Source organism: Castor canadensis, chromosome 10 (genome assembly GCF_047511655.1).
Source record: "Castor canadensis chromosome 10, mCasCan1.hap1v2, whole genome shotgun sequence".
Lineage (NCBI taxonomy): Eukaryota > Metazoa > Chordata > Mammalia > Rodentia > Castoridae > Castor > Castor canadensis.
The window spans coordinates 148,521,905-148,543,817 of NC_133395.1; the positions used below are offsets into that span (position 1 = coordinate 148,521,905).

Here is a 21,913-nt window from a genome sequence, read left to right on the forward strand (position 1 = left end):
GATTCTACTTCATACCTTGTAGGATGTGTACAGTTTAAAAACATGGATAGTAACAAGTGTAGATGAAAATGTGGAAAAATGGAACCCCTGTATACGGTAAAAATGGAAAATAGTTTGTTACACGTATGGTCTCCATATAACCAGCAATTCTACTACTAGATGTATACGCAAATGAATTGAAAACATATTTTCCATAGAAACACCTGAATGTGAATATTCACACAAAGTGGAAACAATTGAAGTATCCATCACCTGATGGATAAATAAAATCCAGCCACAAAATGTACTGATTCATGCTACAATGTGGATAAAACTTGAAAAGCATATGATGTGAAAGAAATCACAAATGGCTTCATATTATATGATTCCATTTATATGAAATATTCAGAATCCACAAATCCACTAAAGCACAAAGTAAGATAACAGTTGCCAAAGGATGGGGGTAAGGTGGGGCTGGAAGGTATGGCATTTCCTTTCAGAGAGATAGAAATGTTCTTTTGAGGTGATGGTTACACAGCACAGTGAATACACTAAAAATGATAGACATGTATATTTTAAGATAGTAAACCATATGCGGACTATTTTTCAATAGAAAAAATAAATCTGACTTAAAGGAGGAGGAAGAAGAGGAGAAGAAAACACAAAACATTAGGGCAGGGACTCAAGACCTCTGTTGTATTCTTAGAACCTAAGATTCTTCCCACTGGCCTGTCTCTTATACCTGCTGGGGAGGGGAATCCCATCCCTTACTTAAGGCAAGGCATACCTCAAAGATGAATGAAGATCCCTCATCCTAACCATAGACCCCCTCCTTTAGGAATGAGCCAATTTTCCAGTCTCCATTGCCAATATCCCATCAAAGTCACACATCGTCACAGGTCAAGCATGGACCAAACAGAAAGTAGGACTCACATGCTATACAGGTGAAAGAAACTGCATAGCACCTCACCTTAAAGCCACCTCCAACTTCTCCAAGGACATTTTCCAGGGGTACCCTGGTGTTTTCAAAATGGACTTCACAAGCTGAAACACATGAAATTTAAGAACTTATTTGACAAATGTAAACCACTCTGCATTTGACCCTAGGCAAGTGTTCATTCATTATCTGGAAGTACAGGACACAAAGGCCAAGCTCCTGTCTTTGTGGAGATCATTCTTTGGCCAGGGAGACAAACTATAAAGAGGATGATAGATATTACCATCAATGTTATTGATGAAATAAATAGGACACACTAAAGAGAGACATGGGGGCTGCAGGGAATGGGTAACATTCTTATAAAGGCTAACTCAGACTTTTCTAAGGTAATATTTAGCAGAAGTTGAAAGGATAGAAGAGCCAGAGTCAGAACATCAAGTGAGGAGCGTCAGCATTTCCGAAGGCCATAAGGAAGATGGGATTCTTGGTCCTAGGTCTTCATATAGCACAGCCACAGCCTTGCACTACAGAGGCAATGCCCTACCAGCTACTGGAGGGTGGACCTCCCTTTTCCTGCCACTGAGGCCAGTGCTGGCCAGTGATATGTAGCTGACCCAATGTGAACAGAAGCCTTTGAGTGCACATGCCCTGGGGTGGTAAAAAAGCACATAGGTGATCTGAACCCAAGTTATGGGCTGAGGCATTGTACCAGGACTATAAGAAAAAGAAATGTTTTGTTCTGAGATGAGTTCTGAGGTGTCTCAAACAGGGCTATACTGCAGTCAGGGATCATTAGCTTCCCTTAAAGTGAGATGTGCTCCAAAGGGGAGGTCAATGTGGGTGAGATACAGCCAGAGAAGGAGATGCTGTGGGGTTAGGGAAGAGGCTGGGAAGGCATAGTGCCTTCTATATCACATTTCTATAAAACACGTTTGCATGTTCTGCTACATAAACACAGCAATTTGTACCAGAGGAAAGGATACTCAGAATCAGGAAGGTAGGGACTCAAGAGAAGCCAGGCCAGGTGTGGCAAACTGGGTCTGCTGATCTTCATTCAACTATTAACTTCTAGGTCCTATTTAAGGATGAAGGACAAGAATTGTAGAACCAGGACCTCCTGCTAAAAGCTGCTGGGTGTGGGAAAAAATGTGCTTTCCTCTCTCACCTCACCTTGTGTTTCTTGACTCTCTTGGGGTCCTGCATGGTGCCTGCATGATGCTAGGGGACACCACACACCCAGACTCCAGCACAGATCAAACCCTGCAGAGCTGTTTAGCACCAGCTTGGCAGCTCCCTCCACCTCTCTCCTGTGCACATGCCAAACTTTCCTTAGCTGGAGGCCTCTGAGCAGCACCTTCATCTGCTGGCATACTCAGGGTTCTCAGGCAGCAGCACTGGTCAGAGTATTCAGACTCAGCAGGAGCTGATGATGGGGTATTGCCCCTCCCCCCATCCCCCACTAAACACTTCACCCTCTGCACTTCTTGCTCCTGGTACCTCCACCGGATGGGCTTCACCCCCTCTCCCCCTTTTCCTGTACCTGGGAAACTACAGTGCAACAAAGGAAATGAGCTTGTTCAAGGCCTCACAGCTTCCAAGTGGTAGGGCTCAGGACTCCTGACCCCCAAGTCCAAGCAGTTGGGGTGGCAAATATCACCATCCAGAAGGCAGGGTCCCAAAAGGCACATGGCCCACAGATATGCCAAGGGCTGGTGTCACGTGGTCTTCTCTGTGCTAGCCACTCCAAGATCTGAACAGATATTCAAGAGGCAGAATGTCTGAAGGACCCCACGGCCACACTAGGTGGGCTAAGAGCAACAAACAGGATACCGGTGTTACCAGCCTCCAGTGAATGGATGGCTATCAAGGATGGCAAGGGGCCTGGGCAGTTAGAAGAGGAAGCGAGAAGAAGGACATTCCAGGCAGGAAAGACATAGCATGTTTACATGGGACACCTGTCCTGCCTTCCTGGTGTCCATTACCCCAGCAAGGTTGAGAGCTCTTCTGGCCTTGCTCCCCTTGAATGAGCAAAGCTGAAGGCTTAGAGAGGAGCACAGTCTATAACTGCTAAATTAGCAATCCAGTTTCCAGGAGTTCATCTGCATTGCCATGAAATCTCAACTTGATTTTGCTAAAATGCTTAACTAAAGCCACAAATATGTAAATCTCATTTTACCTTGATATTTGGACACAATGAAGGATTGGTTTCTCTTATACTCTCTGTCACACATGCACCTGTGTATGTGCAAGCTACTTACTGTTGGAGCCCCGAATGCCTAACTTATCTTCAGGTTTCCCATTAGTGACTCCACCAAAGTCTCTTTCTACTATGAATGCTGTGATTTTGTCTTTCACCAAGCCATCAGAATCAGCCACTTCAGTCTTTGCAAACACGGTAAAAATACTGGCCAGACCTCCATTGGTGATCCAGACCTAAAGAAAGAAAGCAAAACATTTTTGGACACACCTCTCAACTCCATCTTTGTCTGTCACCTGTCAAACTTCAGGCCAGCCACATAAAATGTTTGGCTCTGTAGAAGCCAAGCCTATATGAACTGAGCATGGTGACTCAACTCCGGTCTCTTTAGAGCAGAGATGTTCCCCAGAAACAGGTAGCTGGGGTGGGGGTGGAGGCAGCCAGTGGCACTAAGATAGCTCAGGTTCCATCCACCACCAGACCACTGAGGACTTTCAAGAAAGAAGGGAATCCATCACCTCACAAGGTACACATCTATACAAACACATATATACAATGTTTACTTGTCAATTTAAAAGTGAAAATGAGGAAGGGAAAGGAGGAGTGAAAGGCAGAAGGAAGTGGAGAGGGAGGGGGAAAACAGACTGCTCTACAATTGCAATGATTAGGACTTCTTTCAATCTTGATTCAAGAAAACTGTTAAAGGAAAAAAGACAATTGAGGAAATCTGAACATTGACCAGGTAGTAAGAAACTTATCTGTTTTTTCATATGCTAATGGTATTACAGCTTTCTCTCAGAGCTCCATGCTGAATCTTTCATAAGTGCTATCTAGAGATGGCAATGTTGACGTAAGAAACATGGTGGGCCGTGAGTGTGCTAACTGCTGAAGCTAGGTGTCAGGTCTGTGGAAGTGTATCACACCACACTTGTGTACCTTTGTGACTTTGGGCAATGAAATTTAAACAAAACCCTAAAAGCAGTTCAAGGAGGCAGCTGGGACTACAGAAAAGTTGGAGACTCTGAAGCCAGAACACCTTGCTCCAGTTCTGTTTCTGCCACTGAAGGTACACAGGCCATGGACCAGTTACTCAGCCTGAGTCCCAGATTCTTTTTCTGATAAAGGAGCAGCATCCATGCTCTGCCTGGGTTAGGGAATGATGTGCAGACCCTTTACAATTCCCAGTGTGTGGAAAGTGGTTGCATAGTGGCTATAGATTGTGACTGAGACGGCAGGGCAATGAGGACGTGGCTATACCTTGGAGCCATTGAGGATGTAGTGCTTCTTATCTTCACTTAACGTGGCTTTGGTCTGGATGGAGGCAGCATCACTCCCACTGCAGAGATAGAGAGATGTAGTCGAGGAACAATAATATTGGGAATAAGTAAGAGTGGACTTGAGGGGCTGGAAATGGAAGTTTTTATATTTGGATACAGGAGTTAGCAAACTTTTAAAATACAGTGTCAGACAATAGACAATATTCAGCTTTCTGAGTTACATGATGTCTGTCCCACCTCAACTCTGCCAACAGAACATAAAAGCAGCTGCAGTCTGTAAACAGATGGGCAAGTTCCAATACAAATTTCTGATGGCAGGCTGGATTTGGCTCATCCTGCTTCAACACAGCAGGTAAAAAAGTGGCAATAAAAACAAGTTGGGCTTAGGTTTCAACATGAGAATGTGGGCTGCTGCAAGTAGGTTGGGCCACACCAGGATGGTGACTATTCCAGATTGCAGAGTGAAGGGAAACAGGATTAAGTGAGGTTCCAGGGACAGACCTGTCATCAGAAGCCCCAAGCTCTGACTGGCTCTGGTCCTTCTAGCTGTGTGACCTCTGGCTAATAATCACACCTCATGGAACCTTAGCTCCCAATCTGGAGATGAGCAGCTCCTACACCCTATCCTCTGAATGCAATCCCTGATGTCAAGGGGGTTGAACCACAAAACATTGACTTAGTAGATGCTGTCAGGTATGTTATTTCATCTGTAAGTCTCACTGGGATAGAGAATTAAGACTGAGAGAAGAGAACTGGCAAGAATGATTATTGAGTTGATTCTCTGGAAGGTTTTAGGTAGGGAGGAAATACAAGCCAGCTACTCTGCACAGACAACAGCTTGGAAGATGACATTTAGAGGGGAGGGGCAGACCTGGCTGGCTCCGTGAGGCAGAAGGCTGCAATGTGTTCCCCAGATGCCAGTTTGGGCAGGTATTTGGATTTCTGCTCCTCATTACCAAACAAGATGATTCCCTAAATGAAACACACACAAACCAAGTTAAGCTGCAAGAAGAGTGTGAGATGTACTTGTGAGACATCCCCTTCTGAGAACAATATTTACTTCCTTCAAGAGGAGACAACACAAGCCCAGAGCTGACATGGGAGCCAGGCTGCTAAGGGGAGCACCCCATGGCACATGCACCAATGTGGTAGCAATATAACCAGCAGAGCTGTGAAATCAGCACCTGAGATTTTAATCCCGACTCCTCCACTGTCTGGCTGGGTAGCCTTGGGCCAGAACTGTCCCTTCTCTGAGTCTTCAACTTGTGATTTGTAAGCCAGAGACTCCCCCCTTTTCCCACTGGCACAGTGGTCTGGATGATGTGAAGACATGGAAATGCTGAAAACATGCCCAGCACAGAGAAGGTGTGCAGTCAGTGTCTAAGCTGTCCCCCCAAGCTTTGCTAAATGACTGCAGTGTGGACTCCTGCTTAAGGGTTGGGAGCTAGGCACAGGACTCACTCAGCTTTTTGTTGTCTACAGTGAGCAGCTATGACCTGAGTAATGTGATTCCACTGAGAACTGTGTGCCCTTGGACCTGTCCCACCATGCTCTGAGTCCAGTGGGGTGATGAAGGCATGTGTACAAACAGCAGGGGACAGCTCAGGAGGAGGCTCACATCCAGGAGTGGCATCTGACCTGGGTCTTGAAAGATGGGTTGAAGGTGATAGAGATAGTAGATTCAATGAGAAGGCATGAGCCAAGGGCCATTGCTCATGTTGGCCAAATGGAGGCCATATGTGCAGGGACTACAAGTCACATGTTGTAGCCCGTGAGTGAAATGGAGGGCAAGGTGGCAAGAACAGAGGGCTTGTTCTCCTTCAAGACCCTGAGCTATCAAAACCAACTCATTTCTGATAGAAGTAAGCGAGCCCCTGCCTCCTCCAGAAAGCGCCGAATAGGAATCCCAGATACTTGACCTTGAGACCAATAGCCTGATGTGCTGCCAGGGTCACAGTGATAGACCCATCCAGGCTGATGATCTCCCCTAGCCGAGCATACATGGTGTTGGAGAGGCCCAGGCCGCCTAGGAGAGACAGATCAGCATTAGTCACAGTCCAGCCTGATTCCTCCCATTGAGGCAAATGACTTCACTGTTTTTTCTTTTTCCCTAAATATAAAGTAAGAACTGATCACCATTTTTAAAAAACTCATAATATGGAAAGGTACAAGGAAAACAAAAATTGTCCATATTATTATCACTCAGAATGAGCATATCTGTGTATTTCTTTTCAGACCTTTTTTGCACATAGAAACATTTGCAGCTCTGTATTTTTAATGTAGACACCTATACACACAATGAATCACTGAAGATTGTGTGACTGCCTTCTACCAGATGTGGATGTTTAGTGTTCCACTGCCTATCATCTGCTGGACTCCAGGACAGGCCTTATCTGCTGCAACACTCTAACACTTTGGGATGGATCATTCTCTGCCCTGGGGTTGTCCTATGCACTGTAGGAAATTTAGCAGCCTTCACGGCCTCTATCCAGTAGATGCCAGCAGCAAACCTCCCCATCTCCACAGTTTTCACAATCAAAAGTATCTCTAGCATTGCCATATAATCCCTAAGGGCAAAATTGCTCCTCACTGGAAATCACTGCTCTAGGACTAAAAGACAAAAGGATTAAAAACAGAAAAATTAAAATTCCATTGAACTTAAGTAGTGGGCATTTAATCTTCAACTTCCAAAAGTAGCAGGGTGGCTTTATTAAAGTTCACTTTACAGATCATAAATTGAGGTTTAAGGTAATCAGGCCAACAAATATCAGTTGGCCATGACCTCAGGGTGCAGGTGCACAGCCCACTTGCAGAGTGTGCCATCCACATACATACCAAGAGAAAAAGTCATGCTTGGGGGAGTTTGGACAGCAATCTCACGGGGAAAGCTAGCATGTGCAAAGGAGTGTTGGTGGCGGAGGGACTCAGAAGCAGGGAGGAGCCACACATGGCAGGCCTTGGACAGCAGGCAGGGACTAAGGGAGGAGATCCAGGCCTGGTCTGCAGAAACACCTTGGCTTTCCAGCACAATAGTCTCCACCTTGCCTTTAGAATTCTCTAGCATGGAAAATTTTCACATAACCTTGTGGGCCTGAACATAAGGTTGCTGTTATCTTATTTCTTACTTTTTTTTAATAGATTGAAAGGGGGTCACCTCAGAAAGAAAGTATGAAAATGAGAGTGCCTGTTGCCTTATTTTTTTTAAACTGATGAGAAACAAACCAACCACCACTCTCCCAATCTTTCCTCACCTGCTTTCTACTCTAATATTTGGCATTCACTGTGGCCAGCTGCATGTGATAGCAACATGTGTTGCTTGGGAGTCACAACCCTGATTCCAGGGATAGCTGGGGGAGCCCAGTCTCTCCTACAGCCTCACGTGGAGGCAGAGTGGGCTACTTTTGTTAAGAAATAGAGGGTGTCTGATGACTCGTGCTTCCCACCACTGGGCCGGCAGCATTACTTTAGGTCTTCTGTAAAGATAGGGTAAATTCGTTCATATACTTGGTAATGTGATAAGAGGAATTTCATAGGATGACAAGGAAGTTACATGATTTAACACCGTAAAACACTACAAGAAACAAACATCCAAATGAAACCAGGCATCATGCTAATTTGTCCTTCATTTTCATCTCTGTCTCAGCTTGGGCCAGCTCTAGGCTAGGTATTAGAAGGAATTTATTCTACAAACTTGAGGGTTCACCTTTCATTGCAGAAGGAAGGAAGGACATACTTTAATCTCTGGAGACAAGCCAGGCAGGGACAGAACATCAAGAAGATCTGACTGCTATGGTTTGAAAAATGCTCAGAACAAATACATCTTCAAACGACCAGCTCACAGCCAGGAAATATGCCCAACCCTCACAGGGCTACCAACTGCTAATTCCCCTTCACCTCAAGGTCCTTAGCTGATCTTACCTGGAGGCAGCCCCTGCAAACACTCAGAGGACAGGCAGGTTAAGGTTGTTTTGCCTACAGCCACAAAAATTTTTATCTAGGTTTTGCACCTAGACTGTAGATACACTGCATTTAATGGCCACCCTCCCTGAACAGCATAAATACGTAAAGCTTGCTAATGAGCCAGACCAGGTGGGCTGTTGCCCTGACTTACCATAGTCTTCTGGGACCTGTATCCCAAAAAGTCCCAGGTTCTTCAGCTTCTCTAAAGTGTCATCTGGAATTTTTCCTTCCTGGTCAATTTTTCGAGAGTCCACTGAAAAGAGGAATATTTTGATTAAACAAAAATATAAGTAAGCTATATTCATACAAATAAAAGCATACAGAATGATTTTCATATAGCATAAAATCCCAGTATCAGACAGTGTCTGGGTCTAGATATATCTAGAGTTCAGAAGCCATACACCTTCACCACAGTCCACAGGTTCTGAGAACAATTTACTCAACAACCCATTCATTCATTCAACATTCATGCTTACTAGAGTGAAACTGAACAAACACTAGCATCAGGTTGGTAACTGTACAGTTCCTATGCATTAAGGTAATTAAAACCACTTTTGAATGCTAAGAAACATCATCATTATTATAAAGTATGAAAATCTTTGTAGCATACACTTGGGAATATACAAGTCACTAGGGAGAACTATGGGTTCCCCAAATGCAACCCAAACCCCTCATTTTAAATTCTTTTACAAATTTATTGATGTATATAATTGGCACACAAGAATCTTGCACATATTTATAGCATGTAATTCTGATGTGTCATCTGTGAAACCATCATGATTGTGAAGAAAACACTTCCTTTTCCCCCAAAGATCTATCCTGCCTGTCTGTTATCAACTTTCTGTCCACTTCCATCTCCAGGTACCCACGAGTCTCTCTTTAATCTTTAGATTTATTTGCATTTGGTTTTCGATAAATAGATTCATAGACCACGTTTTTCTCTTGTCTGGCTTCTTTCGCTCACTGTAATGATTCTGAGATTCATCCACGTTTTTGCATATATACTTCATTCTTCAGTGTTGTTCACTATTTCAGTACATAGCCATACAAATGTTTATTCAAATTTCATATACATTATAAACCCACAGAGCCTGGAAACTCAAACAAGTTTAAGCAAAAGCAATGTGCAAGAAACCACATCAACACACACACTAATCAGTTCCTCTAAAACCACTTAAAAGCAGTTGGGGACGAAGAAACATGATGTACAGAGGAACAGAGACAAAAATGGCAGCAGATATCTTATAAGAAGCCTTTTCTGATGGAAGACATTCCCAGCCAGTGAGATGTTCCTTCCCTACAAAGCTACAGGACATGTAATGTGAAAGGAAGTCTTCCTCATGGAAGAGTGACGGTACCAAAAGAAAACCTGATTCTACATGAGAATGAAGATCACTAGAAACAGTAGCTAGATGGGTAACCATAAAACCACTGTTTCTTATTTCTCAAATTTAAAGACAAATAATGTCATGAGAAAAATGTTCTGGAAATGGATGGTAGGGATGGTTGCATAACACTGTGAATATATTTAATGGCATGAAATTATACACTTAAAGAGCTCTAATGGTAAATTTTATTATGCATATTTTATCATAATAAAAAAGAAAAACAATGGCAAGATATTGTTGGGTTTATAATGAAATAAAATACATGAAACAGCAGCACACAGGCTGTAAAGGCAGACATATAGTGTTCTCACGTGAAGGTAGGATTTGATACAACTTACACTATAAACTCCAACCACTTAAAAAACAAAAGAGACAGAACTACAATAAGCCAACAAAAGTGATAAAATGCAATAATAAAATACTTCAAAAAGAAGAAAAACAAGCAAGAGTGCACAAAGAACAGACAAGACAAAACAAATTAGAAGACTGACTTAAATGCAATTGAATCAATAGTCATATTCAACTGACCATAACAATCAATTAAAATGCAGTCTCTTAGATGGAATTAAAAAGAGACAACATTCAGCTGGGCATGGTGGTACACATCTATAATCTCAGCTATTTAGGAGGTGAGGCAGGAGGATCTTGAATTCAAGGCTAGCCTGGGCAAAGGGAATAGTAAGCCTCAGTCTGAAAACAAAAGGGCTGGGGGCATAGCTCAAGTGCCACAGTGTTGCCTAGCATGCACAAGACCCTGTGTTCAATCCCCAATACTGCAAAAACAAAAGGGGTGGGGGCAATACTTCAAGTATGCCACCTACAAAAAACCCAATTTATTACTTTTATTTTAAACCTTTTATTTTGAAATACCTTTCTGTACAAGAAAAGGTGCAAAAAAAAATTATAAAGTTCCTATAAACCCTTCACCTTTCATTACTGATTGAATGAGTCCCCCCAAAGGCTCAGGTAGGTGTTGAAGGCATGACTTCCAATGTAGCAATGTTCAGAGCTGGGCTTTGGGAAAGTGATTGGATCATGAGGGCAATGCCTTTATCAATGGATGAATAAATAGTCTGATGGCGTTACTGGAGGGTGGTAAAAAGTAGTTGGAGGAAGTAGGTCCCTAGGGGCGTGATCTGGAAGGGCCTATCTTGTCCCTGTCCCCTTCTTTCTCTTTCTGCTTCTTGGCTTCCATGAGGTGAGCCACAAGCTTCTGCCACCATGATATTCTACTTCCCTCAATCTTGAAGCAATGGATGCAGCCAATCTTGGATTGAGCCAAAATAAATACTTCTTCCTTTAAAACTGTTTTTCTGGGATATGTGAAGGCAATGAAAAGTCTGACTAACATACCTGGCTTCAACTGACAGAACCTAACAGAGCCATGGTAAAATTATCTAAATAATGAACATTCATACAGCAATGCTAACTACAGTGCAAAATACACTTGAACTTATCCATTTGTCCATTAATGCCCTTTTCTGTGCCGGGATCCATTCCAGGACCACACATCATATTTAGTTGTCTGTGACTGTTCTTCAGTTTTTGTCTTTCATGACTGACCCTTTGGAAGCCCTGGTTAGTTCCTTTGTGCAAGGCTCCTCAAATTGGGTCTGTCTTATGATCTCTCATGATTAGGTTGATATGATTCATTTTTTGGCAACAACACCACGGAGACAATGTGCCCTTCCCCAGGTTTCACATTAGGAGGTATCATGATGTCACTTAGTACTACTACAGTGATGTTACTCTTCATCTCTTGTTTATGGTGGTATTTGCTGGGATTTTCCACAATAGGTTACTATTTCCCCCTCTGTAACTAGCAAATATATAGGGAGTTACTTGGAGACTACCTAAATTAATTGTTTTTCTTCAAACTTTCACTCTTCTAAGTTGGCACCCAATAGAGGAAATCTGCCTGTAATGATTTTTATTGTAGTGCTTGTTTAATAGTAACTTTTTATTTCTACGAATTTTTTCCATACTTACTAAGTAGACAGGAAATTCTCTTTGAACATTACAGTACAAAATAGTCAAAAGATGAAGAAGAACACCGGGCGGGGTATGGCAGTGCATACTTAGAATTCTAGTACTTGCAAGGCTGAGGCAGGAGGATGAGAGTTTGAGGCTAGCCTGGGTGGTATGTTGAGACCATGTCTCAACACAAAACAAAAGAACAACAATAACCAAAAAGCCCAAACCAAATAAAGAAAAACATCAGAAAATTAAACTACAGAGCAATATTCCTTAGGACCACAGATGTGAAAATTCTTAAAACTTTAATCAGCTGAATCCAACAATATAAAAAAAAAAAAAACCACACTGACCATGTAGGAATTATCCTGGGAATCTAAGGGCAGATCAGTGCTTAAAAACCAATCAAAATCTGGGTATGGTGGCACAAGCCTGCAAACCCAGTGCTCTCAAGAGGATGCTAAGTTTGTCTCCAGTTTGGACTACATAGGCAAGACCCTGTCTCCAAAAATAAATAAATAAATTAAATAAAGAATTAAAAAAGAAAGAAAAAAATAAAAACCACATGTTCGCTGTGTCAACAAAGGAAAAAAACAGTTATCTTAATAGATGTGGAAAAAGCATCAGACAAAATTTGTTACCATTTACAACAAAAACTCAGCACACAAGAAATAATTCTAATACCCTGACAAAGAGCATGTATAAATCTACAAAAACCCTACAGTTAACATCAAATAGAATGGTAAAAGACTGAACGTGTACTAAGACAAAGAAGAAAACAAGGTCTGCACAACATTATTCTGGAAATTCTACCCAGTGCAATACAGCAAAGACAAAAGATGTCAGACTGGAAAGAAAGAACTAGAACTCTGCCTATCACCAACACCATGTGGAAAATCCCACGGGATCTAGGGAAAAAAAGCTCCTAAAAGTAATAAATGAGTTTAATGAGGCTATAGGATACAAGGTCTATAACAAAAATTAACTATATTCATTGAACAGGATATAAAGAGGGAAAATAAATACATTAAAAGTCTTCAACATTATTAGCCATTAGGGAAATGCAAATTAAAACATCAATGACACATCAATCCACATCTTTCAGAATGGCTTAAATAAAAATAGTAGCAACACCAAATCCTAGTGCAAAGGCAAAGAAATCGGGTTACTTATCTACTACTGGTGGGAAATCAGGTTACTTATTTACTATGGGTGGTACTTTCTTAAAAAAGTTAATCAAAATTATCATAGAACTCACCAGTGGCACACTTGGGCATTTATAAAAGAGGAATGAAAAAAAAAATACAAGAGGAATGAAAACATAAATTCACATAAAAATCTGTACATAAATAAGCATAACAGTTTTATAAGTGCCTCCAAACTGGAAATAAGCAAAAAAAGTACTGATGCATGTAGCAACAGGTACGGAGAATGATGCTGTGTGAAAAGAGCTAATTAAAAGTTTGCATATGAGGCCCAGAAACACGGCTCAAGTAGTATTGCGCCTGCCTAGAAAGAGCAAGGCCCTAAGCTGAAGTACCAGTACCACCCCCTCAACCACATGCAATAAACATTCTTAGCTGTAAATGGTAGCACACACCTGCAATTCCAGTACTTAGTGGTTAAGACAGGATGACCATGAGTTCCACAAGGATACAAAAGTTTTAGTATGCTTACACAAAGAACTACTACTCAGCACTAAAAAGGAAGGGACTATTGGTACATAGAAACTCAAAATTATGCCAAAGCTGGACAAAAGCACACATAATGTATGGCTCTGTTTAAATAAAATTCAGGAAATTCAAACTACTGTAAATGGGAGAAAGCATATGAGCAGCTGCCTGGAGCAGGGAGGGAGTGAAAATGGGGGAAGGAAACTTCTGGTTGTGTTGATGGTTTTTCAGGTTACAAGTGTACAATTATAGTATTACAATTCTATTACAATTTACTGTAAATCAATTAAACCTGCAGAAAGCTTAGCGGAAGAAAAGCTGACAAATCACATAGTACAGGTTTAAATAAAAGACCAAGACACTAAGGAAATAAAACAGATTAGAGCAGTAAGATAACCAAAACAAAAACAGATACATTATTTCTAAATAACAAAATATACTTATGTACAACTAAGCCACTTTGAAAACTAGCAACATAGTAATACTTAATGATTTACAGCAGCCATTTTCAGAGTGTGTCTTGGGACACTGGAGTAGCTTCTAGGGGTCCACAAGGTCAAGGTTATTTTATATTAATGGTAAGATGTATCTGTCTTTCTAATTCTAATTCTCTCAAGAGTGTGCAGTGGGACTTTTCTGAGAGCTACTCGATATAAATCAAACATTAAGTGCAGAAATGGATAGGAGAATCCAGCTATCTTTTAAAAGATTTGCAAAACTAAAAAATGAGCCACTCTCATTAATTTATTTTAAAATAGTTTCATTAAAATATAGTTTAAGATGTAACAGGTTTACATTATTTTCAAATAAAGTAATAAATGAATAAATGTTTTTTAGATTTTTTAGTTTAATTTTTGACAGGGTAAATAATAATAGACAACACATACCCATATAAACAAACACTCTCTGAGACCCTCAGTGTTGGAGGACAGCTATCTATCTAGTATTGTGGACCCTCCATTGGGCCCCTTGTAGCAAGGGCAGTTCTTCCAACTGTGGGCTGAGATGCTGCTGGTCCAAAGACTGTGTCTAGTTCCTAAAACACTTAGTACAGAGATCCACACTCAACCTTCGAAATATGTACAGCATCTTATGCAGCTATAGGGCTTGGACTGCCTATGTCCTTGGCTTCTTTCATCTAATTTTTCTACTCTGTGTTTTCCTTCCTTGCAATACTGGCATTTTAATTTAGGGCCCTGTGGGTATCTATCACTTGAGCCATGCCCTCAGCCCTTTTTTGCTTTAGTTTTTGGATAGAGTCTTGCATATTTTTCCCCTGGGCTGGGCAAGGACCACAATCCTACTTATACCTTGGGCACACACCATCACACACAGCTTGTTTGTTGAGATGGGTTCTTGGTAACTTTTTGCCTGGGCTTGGTGGAATTGCAATCCTCCCAATCTCCACCTCCTGAGTAGCTGGGATTTCAGATGTGTGTAATCACACCCAGACACAGTTATTTATTTTTATTGTATTTTACTCAAGTGTTTGTCTGCAACAGCTTGAAAACATTCAAAAGTGATTTTTCACCATGGGGACATGAAGAAGCACTGAACTAGATGTTTTTAAATTAAGTAGTAATTGGGATGATCCCTGAAGATTAATATTATGAATATAAACTATTTTTACCTCATTAATGATGTTCTATATGTACTGGTTGTAATATAAATATCACTGTAATCACAGTTACAGTGGAAATGGGCAATGACAAAGAAAACTATACATACCCTCTTCAGTGAAGAATTTTTCCACGGGTCCCACAAACTGATTGATTTCATTAAGTTCATCTTGGCTAACCTCTGGAAATGGGAAAACGCCTTTCTAAAAATGACAAACGTTTAGAAAAAATTAAAATTCAAGCAACCTCTCATCATAATACTGGTCAAAAGAGAAGGAAAAAGATGTGCTAATCTAGCCAGCAAGATGTCACCCCCAGGAGAAGGAAAGGCAAACCTTTCAGATGCTTCAGATACAGGACTCAGGTGTGGGACACCATCTCCTGTATCCATCGTCCTCCTATGCAGACAAGTTGATTCCTTATTTTTACCAGCTTCTTTATCAATAAGTGACAAGGACAGTCCCATCAGCAGGAAGGCCAGAACTCACATTTAGACACTCTGGGTCTAGTCCTTGTTTCCTGTTTACTAATTTGAGGCCATCGGCAAATCCCATCACCTCTTAGCACTTCATTTTCTTACCCACAATACAAAAGGTCACATTTACTTCGGTTCCTTGTGAGGACCATGGAGGACAGTGGGTGTGAAAGCTCTTCACTAAAATGGGTAACTCTGTATTAGGTATTGTGTTGAGTTCAAAATGCTGCCAATGATGAAGGCAGACTATGGTCACCAAGTCTGTCCCCTCGAGCTGTTGACACTGGCTCCCTGTGCTAAGCATGTGAGGGATGGGACACCACTGTCTCTCTTGTCATCAACATCAGCTCCTTGTGCTGATCGTATGAAGGACAGGGTCACCAATGTCCCTCTGATACTGATATCAGCTCCCTGTGCTGAGCATGTGAGGGAGTGGGGTCATGGGTGGCTTTGGACACAAGGTTGCTGAGCACAATGGGTCACAAGCTTCCAGCCCCAGGAGCCCCACCTCTCCCCTTTGCCCTTCTCACAAAAGTCACAGGAAGGTCTTCAGAGGACGCCTCAACCTTCCCCCAGCTTTTGTGCCTTTACCCAGCCACTTGATCTCCCCACTCCAGTAATATGTCCAGATCTGTTTGCTTCTCTCTGGCCCCAGGACTACAGGCTGATAGGTGGGTCTTTACCTAAGAGATAGTAGACCTAAAGGGATCTGCTTCCAACCATCCGCACCCTGTTGTCAGGTAGTCTAGAAAGAAACACAACGCTCCCCTTAGAACAATGGCTCCCTCCTCCTTGAATACATAAAGGCTCAACCTAGCCTAGCACAATCGCCTCCATAGCCTCATTGGTCCCTTGACCTTGGGCAATGAATGGGCTGTGTGAGAGGAAGGGGATTCTGGTACCAGTGGGTAGGCCAGACAAAGAGACATTCTGGCATTGATTAAAGCTACTGATGTAACTCACCCCACTCAACCTCTAACTTGTCCCAGTAGCAGTCTCAGGGGCACTCCCATGAACAGCTCAGGTGCAGATGTAGACAATTTATCAACCACTGGCTTTGATAACCTGAAGTTCTCTTTCTATTTTAAGATTCCAAGTATCACTGCCAGAGTACTGCTCAAGACCGGAAATGCTTTGAGAGCTGGTATTAGCCCGATCTAGAGTAGTAGCAGTGAAGCTGCCTAAAGGTGGTAAGATTTCCAATATAACCTTAAGGTAGAGAACAGTGGCTTTTCTGTTGGATTAAACATGGACTACGAGAAAAAGAGGAATCAAAGGTGATACCAGGAGACTGGGCTAAACAAGTAAAACCACATGGCTACCATTACTTATAATAAAGAAGGTTGTGGGAAGGATTGGGTAGAGACCAGAAGCAAATTTCCAGATGTGCTAATTAGAAATGCCTATTAGACATCTAAGTGAAGCTTATAAGCAGAAAGGTAGATAGTGTGGTGGCACAGGCCTGAAATCTCAGCACTGAGGCAGGAGGGTCATAAGTTCTAGGCCAACCTGGGCTAGAGAGCAAGACCCTGTCTTGAAACAAAAACAAAACACCTGTTCTCCAACAGAACTAGTGAGAAATGCTGGTCAATGTCTAGAGGTCAATAAGCTAAGAAGGAGTCAGCAAAGTTGATAAGAGGGAATGGTTTTTCAGAGACCATGTGACTAAAATGTGTTAAAGAACCTGCAGTGCTGACTCACTGATGGGTCAAAAAATAGGAGGACTGAGAAAGAGACCTCTTACATTTGACCAATACCAAGGTGATTACTAGCTTTCATGACTGTTAGGGAGAGAGCCTGATCAATGAGTTCAAAATACAGTAGAAGAAACAACTGATGTAGATCAGAAAGGAAGGAATTTCCCTTGAGTTGGGAGAAGGATGGTGGGCAATAACCAGATTGGCCTTTATGAGAATGGGGAATTCATCCCTTGTAATGTAGATGATGCAGGCTCACCTGTGGGGAGGACAAGTAACAGAGGGAGTGGAAGTTCTCATCTGGCTGCACTGATGCTCTCAGTGAAATGGGTAGCAAAGCTGATAGTGGAGAGTGAGGGTGGGGTAGGTGAGGCCAGAGGCTTAAAGACTGGAGTTGTTCCTTCACCAGGCTGCTGGGAGGCATGAGGCCCCAGCATACAACCCAGGTTCTGGGGAATATGGTTTCCACACTTAAAAGTTCCAGCTCTGAACGTTCTAACATGGCAAACCATTCTTAGTCTGACTCTTTTGCATCAGTAATGCTGCTTAAAGGTGACAAATGTTCTAAAAAGATGGCAGGAAACAACTCCTTCCACAATACAGGATTAGTCTACCTTTGGCCATGCTGAAAGGAAGGACAAGTACTGTGCTTACTCCTAGTTTGTAGACTAAAGCAGAGAAGTGATTAGTACAAGGTCATAAAGTAGTAAGTACTGAAGGCAGCACTATCTCTTTGGCTGTGCAGTACAGAAGAATTTCCATACACTGCGTATTTCATTGGAGCTCCACAACATATGTCTGTGGTAGGCACATCACTAGCTCCATTTTGAGGCTGAAAGAACTGAAGCTCGAAGTCATAAGGCCACGGTGAGATCCAAGTATTCTAAGAGTGTGGTGAGTGCTTTATAGCAAAGGGGTTGCTGCTGGCTGGGTTCTGGGATCTCTGAAAGAGTTAGTGGAAAGGAATGTTGGAGCCAGATTTCTGAAGAACACGACAGCAGGATGAAGCTCCAGTAGTAAGTCCAGGAGCCCCTGGAAGGTGCCAGAGGAGCGGCATGGACCGAGGTGCGTTCAGGAATCAGAGGACATTTCCATGCCAGAACAGCCAGGTTGAGGGTGTTTTAGTAATCGCCTCCTGATTTGTCAAACTGCCTTGGCAAGAAATACCTGCAAGCCTGGGCGTGGTGGTGTACACCTGTGATCTCAACAGTCGGGAGGCTGAGAACAGTCGGGAGGCTGAGGCCAGTCTGGGCTACACAGCGAGTCTGTCTCCGCCCCCCCTCCACACCCCCAAAAAAAGAAAGAAAAAACGAGGAAACAGCGGCGACACTGTCAAGCCACATCTCCCTTGCTCTGAAAAGGTCCTCGCTTTTCCGGAGCGGGCTCCAGTGGGATCGGGAATCCGGAGCTTTTCCGGGCTTGTTTTGGGATTCTTGACAAAGCTCGACCCCACGCTTGCGTGGTAAGGCCGAAAGGGAGCCAGACAGCAAGCGCCGCCTGCGCTCGCCTTACCTGCTCGATTTTGCCCAAAAAGAGTCCCTTGGCGAAAGCGCGGTTCTGCGGACTTGTGCGAAGTCGGCGTCGGCTCGCCGCGAGAGCCGCGCGCGCCCGGCAGGCTCGCGTCGCCACAGCCGCCCCGCGCAGGAAGAGTCCGCAGACGCTCATGCTGCAAGGTGGTCGCCGCAGAAGCCGGACTACTCAGCGTCAAGGTCTACGGAGTCGGAGCGCGCGGGCAGATGACGACACTGGCCTACGCTCCCACAGCTGCGCATGCGCGGCCACGCCCCGGGAGCCCGTGGGGCGGGGCGCCGCCAGCTGCCAGGGTTACGGCTCCCGCAGGCTGCCGCTGAGGGTGTTTTCTGTTAAACGCCAGCAGTTTGAGTACAAGCCGGCCCTAGAAGCTTTCCAGGTGCCAGGGATGCTGAGAAGCCCAGCTGCCTGCACTGCTTTCCTCCTGCTGGTTCAAGTCCGACGCCGTGGAGAAAGGAAAGAAGGGAAGAAGCTGGTTTCCACGGCTTAGCTGGGTCTGGCAGAAATGTTCCCAGTTTAAGTCGAACCGTGGGAATCATTTTGTTTTGCTTTGTAGCTTCCATGTACGTTTCTTTTTCTCTTTTTTTTTTTATCAGAAAAAGAGAAGGAATACTTTGCCAAAAAAGGTTTACGTGAAACTTAATTTTTGGCAGTACTGGGGTTTGAACTCAGGACCTCATGCTTCTTAGGCAAGCACAGTACCACTTGAGCCACACCTCCAGCCCTTTTTTCCACATAGGCTCTCATGTTTTCCCCTGGGGCTGACCTTCCACTGCTTCCTCCTGCCAGTGCCTCCTGTGTACCTGGAATTTCCTCGCATACAGCCTCAAATTCCTAACAGCCCCCCAAGCGAGGATCTAATACCAATGTTTGTGCCAGGAGACTGACAAGACCCAGATCATAAAGCCCCTCCCACTGTTGAGCCCACTGATCCATGGGTAACTGGGACGGTAGCAGGAAAACATTTCTTCCTTGATACTCGGGCATCCACCTCAGTTTTAACCGAATATTTGAGTCCCCTTAAAAAGTCCTCTTTCCCTATTGTTGGAGTAGACGGCATAGCAAACACACCCAACATGACTCCCCCTCTCTACTGTATTTTTGGGTCTAAGTCCTTTACACATCCCTTCCTGGCTATTCCAGCTTGTCCCTTTCCAATATTAGGATGATATATACTGCATATACTCAAAGCCACCATTTTTATCTCATCCATTAATTCTGGCCAGCCCATACAATTTTTTCTCCCTATACAGGAACTTCCACAGCCCAAAACCTCTCCCCACCTCTTACAGAAATCATCTAAGTTTGGGACACATCCCACCCCTCCATAGCGTCACATCATAGTCCCATTAATATTACTCTTAAATACCTCCCCACCCCCATCGTTGTTCCACAATAGCCCTTGTGCAGGGAGGGACATATGGGATTAAAATTATAGATCAACTAAAAACCTCGAATCTCTTAATCCCTGTTAACTCCCCTTACAACACTCATCCTTCCAGTTAAAAAAATCCAATGGTTCCTTTAGGTTAGTCCAAGACCTCAGGAAAAAAAAAAAATCAATGCTGACATTAACCGTATTTGTCCTGTGGTTTCTAACCCACATACTCTCTCTCCCAGATTTCTCCCCAGACCTCTTTCTTTTCAGTCCTAGATCTCAAGGATGCCTTCTTTACCATCCCCTTACATCCCTCCTCCCAACCCTTATTTGCCTTCAGGTGGACAGATCCCATTACCCATCACACCCAACAATTAACCTGGACGGTCCTCCCTGATGGATTCAGAAACTCCCCTCACATTTTTAGCCAAGCCTTACAGGAGGATCTCAATTCCCTTAATCTTTTCCCAAGTAAGCTCATCCAATATGTAGATGATCTCCTTCTATGTAGCTCCTCAAAATCCTTATGTAAAACCCACACCATTATTCTCCTTAATTCATTAGCAGGTATCAAAAAATAAGGCCCAGCTTATCTCAACTTCAGTCTCATTCATGGGACTTTTACTAACTGGGATATCATATGATATGTTAAGATTAAACTGTAACATTTGAAAAACATTTAGTGATATAAAAATTATTCAAAGGGTGAACGAGGACCACAAGGTAAAATGCACATGGCTTTTTTATTTGTGTAGACACGCTTCTAAAAACACTTTAAAACAGACACACGTGAGCACAACACCACTGGCTCACCAAGGCAGCTTTATTCCAGAAGTTCTCAGTCCTCCTCTACCTCCTCCTCCTCCTCCTCCTCCTCGTCCTCCAGCTCTCCGTCCTCCTTTGCGGTGGCATCTCGGTACTGCTGGTACTCGGACACCAGGTCGTTCATGTTGCTCTCGGTCTCCGTGAACTCCATCTCGTCCATGCCCTCGCCCGTGTACCAGTGCAGGAAGGCCTTGCGCCGGAACATGGCCGAGAACTGCTCCGAGATGCACTTGAACGGCTCCTGGATGGCCGTGTTGTTCCCTATGAAGGTGGGTGACATCTTGAGGCCCCGCGGCGGGATGTCGCACACGGCGATTTTCACGTTGTGAGGAATCCAGTCCGCGAAGTAGCTGCTGTTCTTGTTCTGCACGTTGAGTATCTGGTCGTCCACCTACTTCATGGACATGCGGCCTCGGTAGATGGCGGCCACCGTCAGGTAGCGGCCATGGCGAGGGTCGCAGGCCACCATCATGTTCTTGGGGTCGAACATCTGCTGCGTGAGCTCGGACACCGAGATGGCGCGGTACTGCTGGCTGCCGCGGCTGGTCAGGGGCGCGAAGCTGGGCATGAAGAAGTGCAGGCGCGGGAAGGGCACCATGTTCACCGCCAGCTTGCAGAGGTCTGCGTTCAGCTGGCCGGGGAAGCGCAGGCTTGTGGTGACCCCGCTCATGGTGACCGACACCAGGTGGTTGAGGTCGCCATAGGTGGGCGTGGTGAGCTTCAGGGTGCGGAAGCAGATGTCGTACAGGGCTTCGTTGTCGAAGCAGAAGGTCTCATCCGTGTTTTCCACCAGCTGGTGGATGGAGAGGGTGGCGTTGTAGGACTCCACCACAGTGTCGGAGACCTTGGGCGAGGGCATGACGCTGAAGGTGTTCATGATGCGGTATGGATACTCCTCACGCACCTTGTTGATGGGCAGGGTGCCCATGCCGGACCCGGTGCCACCCCCCAGCGAGTGGGTTAGCTGGAAACCCTGGAGACAGTCACAGCTTTCGGTCTCCTTC

General features: G+C 43.9%; 2 protein-coding genes across 2 annotated transcripts in view; both read right to left on the bottom strand.

Annotated features, from left to right (window-relative positions):
• The window catches only part of Acad9 (acyl-CoA dehydrogenase family member 9), a 31,486-nt gene extending 12,573 nt beyond the window's left edge, over positions 1 to 18,913 (bottom strand). The window contains exons 1-8 of the mRNA XM_020169257.2: positions 18,689 to 18,913; positions 15,114 to 15,207; positions 8,502 to 8,603; positions 6,310 to 6,416; positions 5,262 to 5,362; positions 4,371 to 4,449; positions 3,175 to 3,349; positions 950 to 1,023 (exon numbers count right to left, since the gene is read on the bottom strand). Of these exons, the coding sequence (XP_020024846.2) occupies positions 950 to 1,023; positions 3,175 to 3,349; positions 4,371 to 4,449; positions 5,262 to 5,362; positions 6,310 to 6,416; positions 8,502 to 8,603; positions 15,114 to 15,207; positions 18,689 to 18,841 (885 nt within the window). The 5' untranslated portion in view covers positions 18,842 to 18,913. The remainder of the gene's footprint in view (positions 1 to 949; positions 1,024 to 3,174; positions 3,350 to 4,370; positions 4,450 to 5,261; positions 5,363 to 6,309; positions 6,417 to 8,501; positions 8,604 to 15,113; positions 15,208 to 18,688) is intronic.
• Positions 18,914 to 20,922: 2,009 nt separating this feature from the next.
• Positions 20,923 to 21,913, bottom strand: part of LOC109690105 (tubulin beta-1 chain-like) — a 3,292-nt gene continuing 2,301 nt past the window's right edge. The window contains 1 exon segment of the mRNA XM_074042843.1: positions 20,923 to 21,913. This exon segment is cut by the window's right edge and continues 85 nt beyond it. Coding sequence (XP_073898944.1) covers positions 20,923 to 21,913 — 991 coding nt within the window.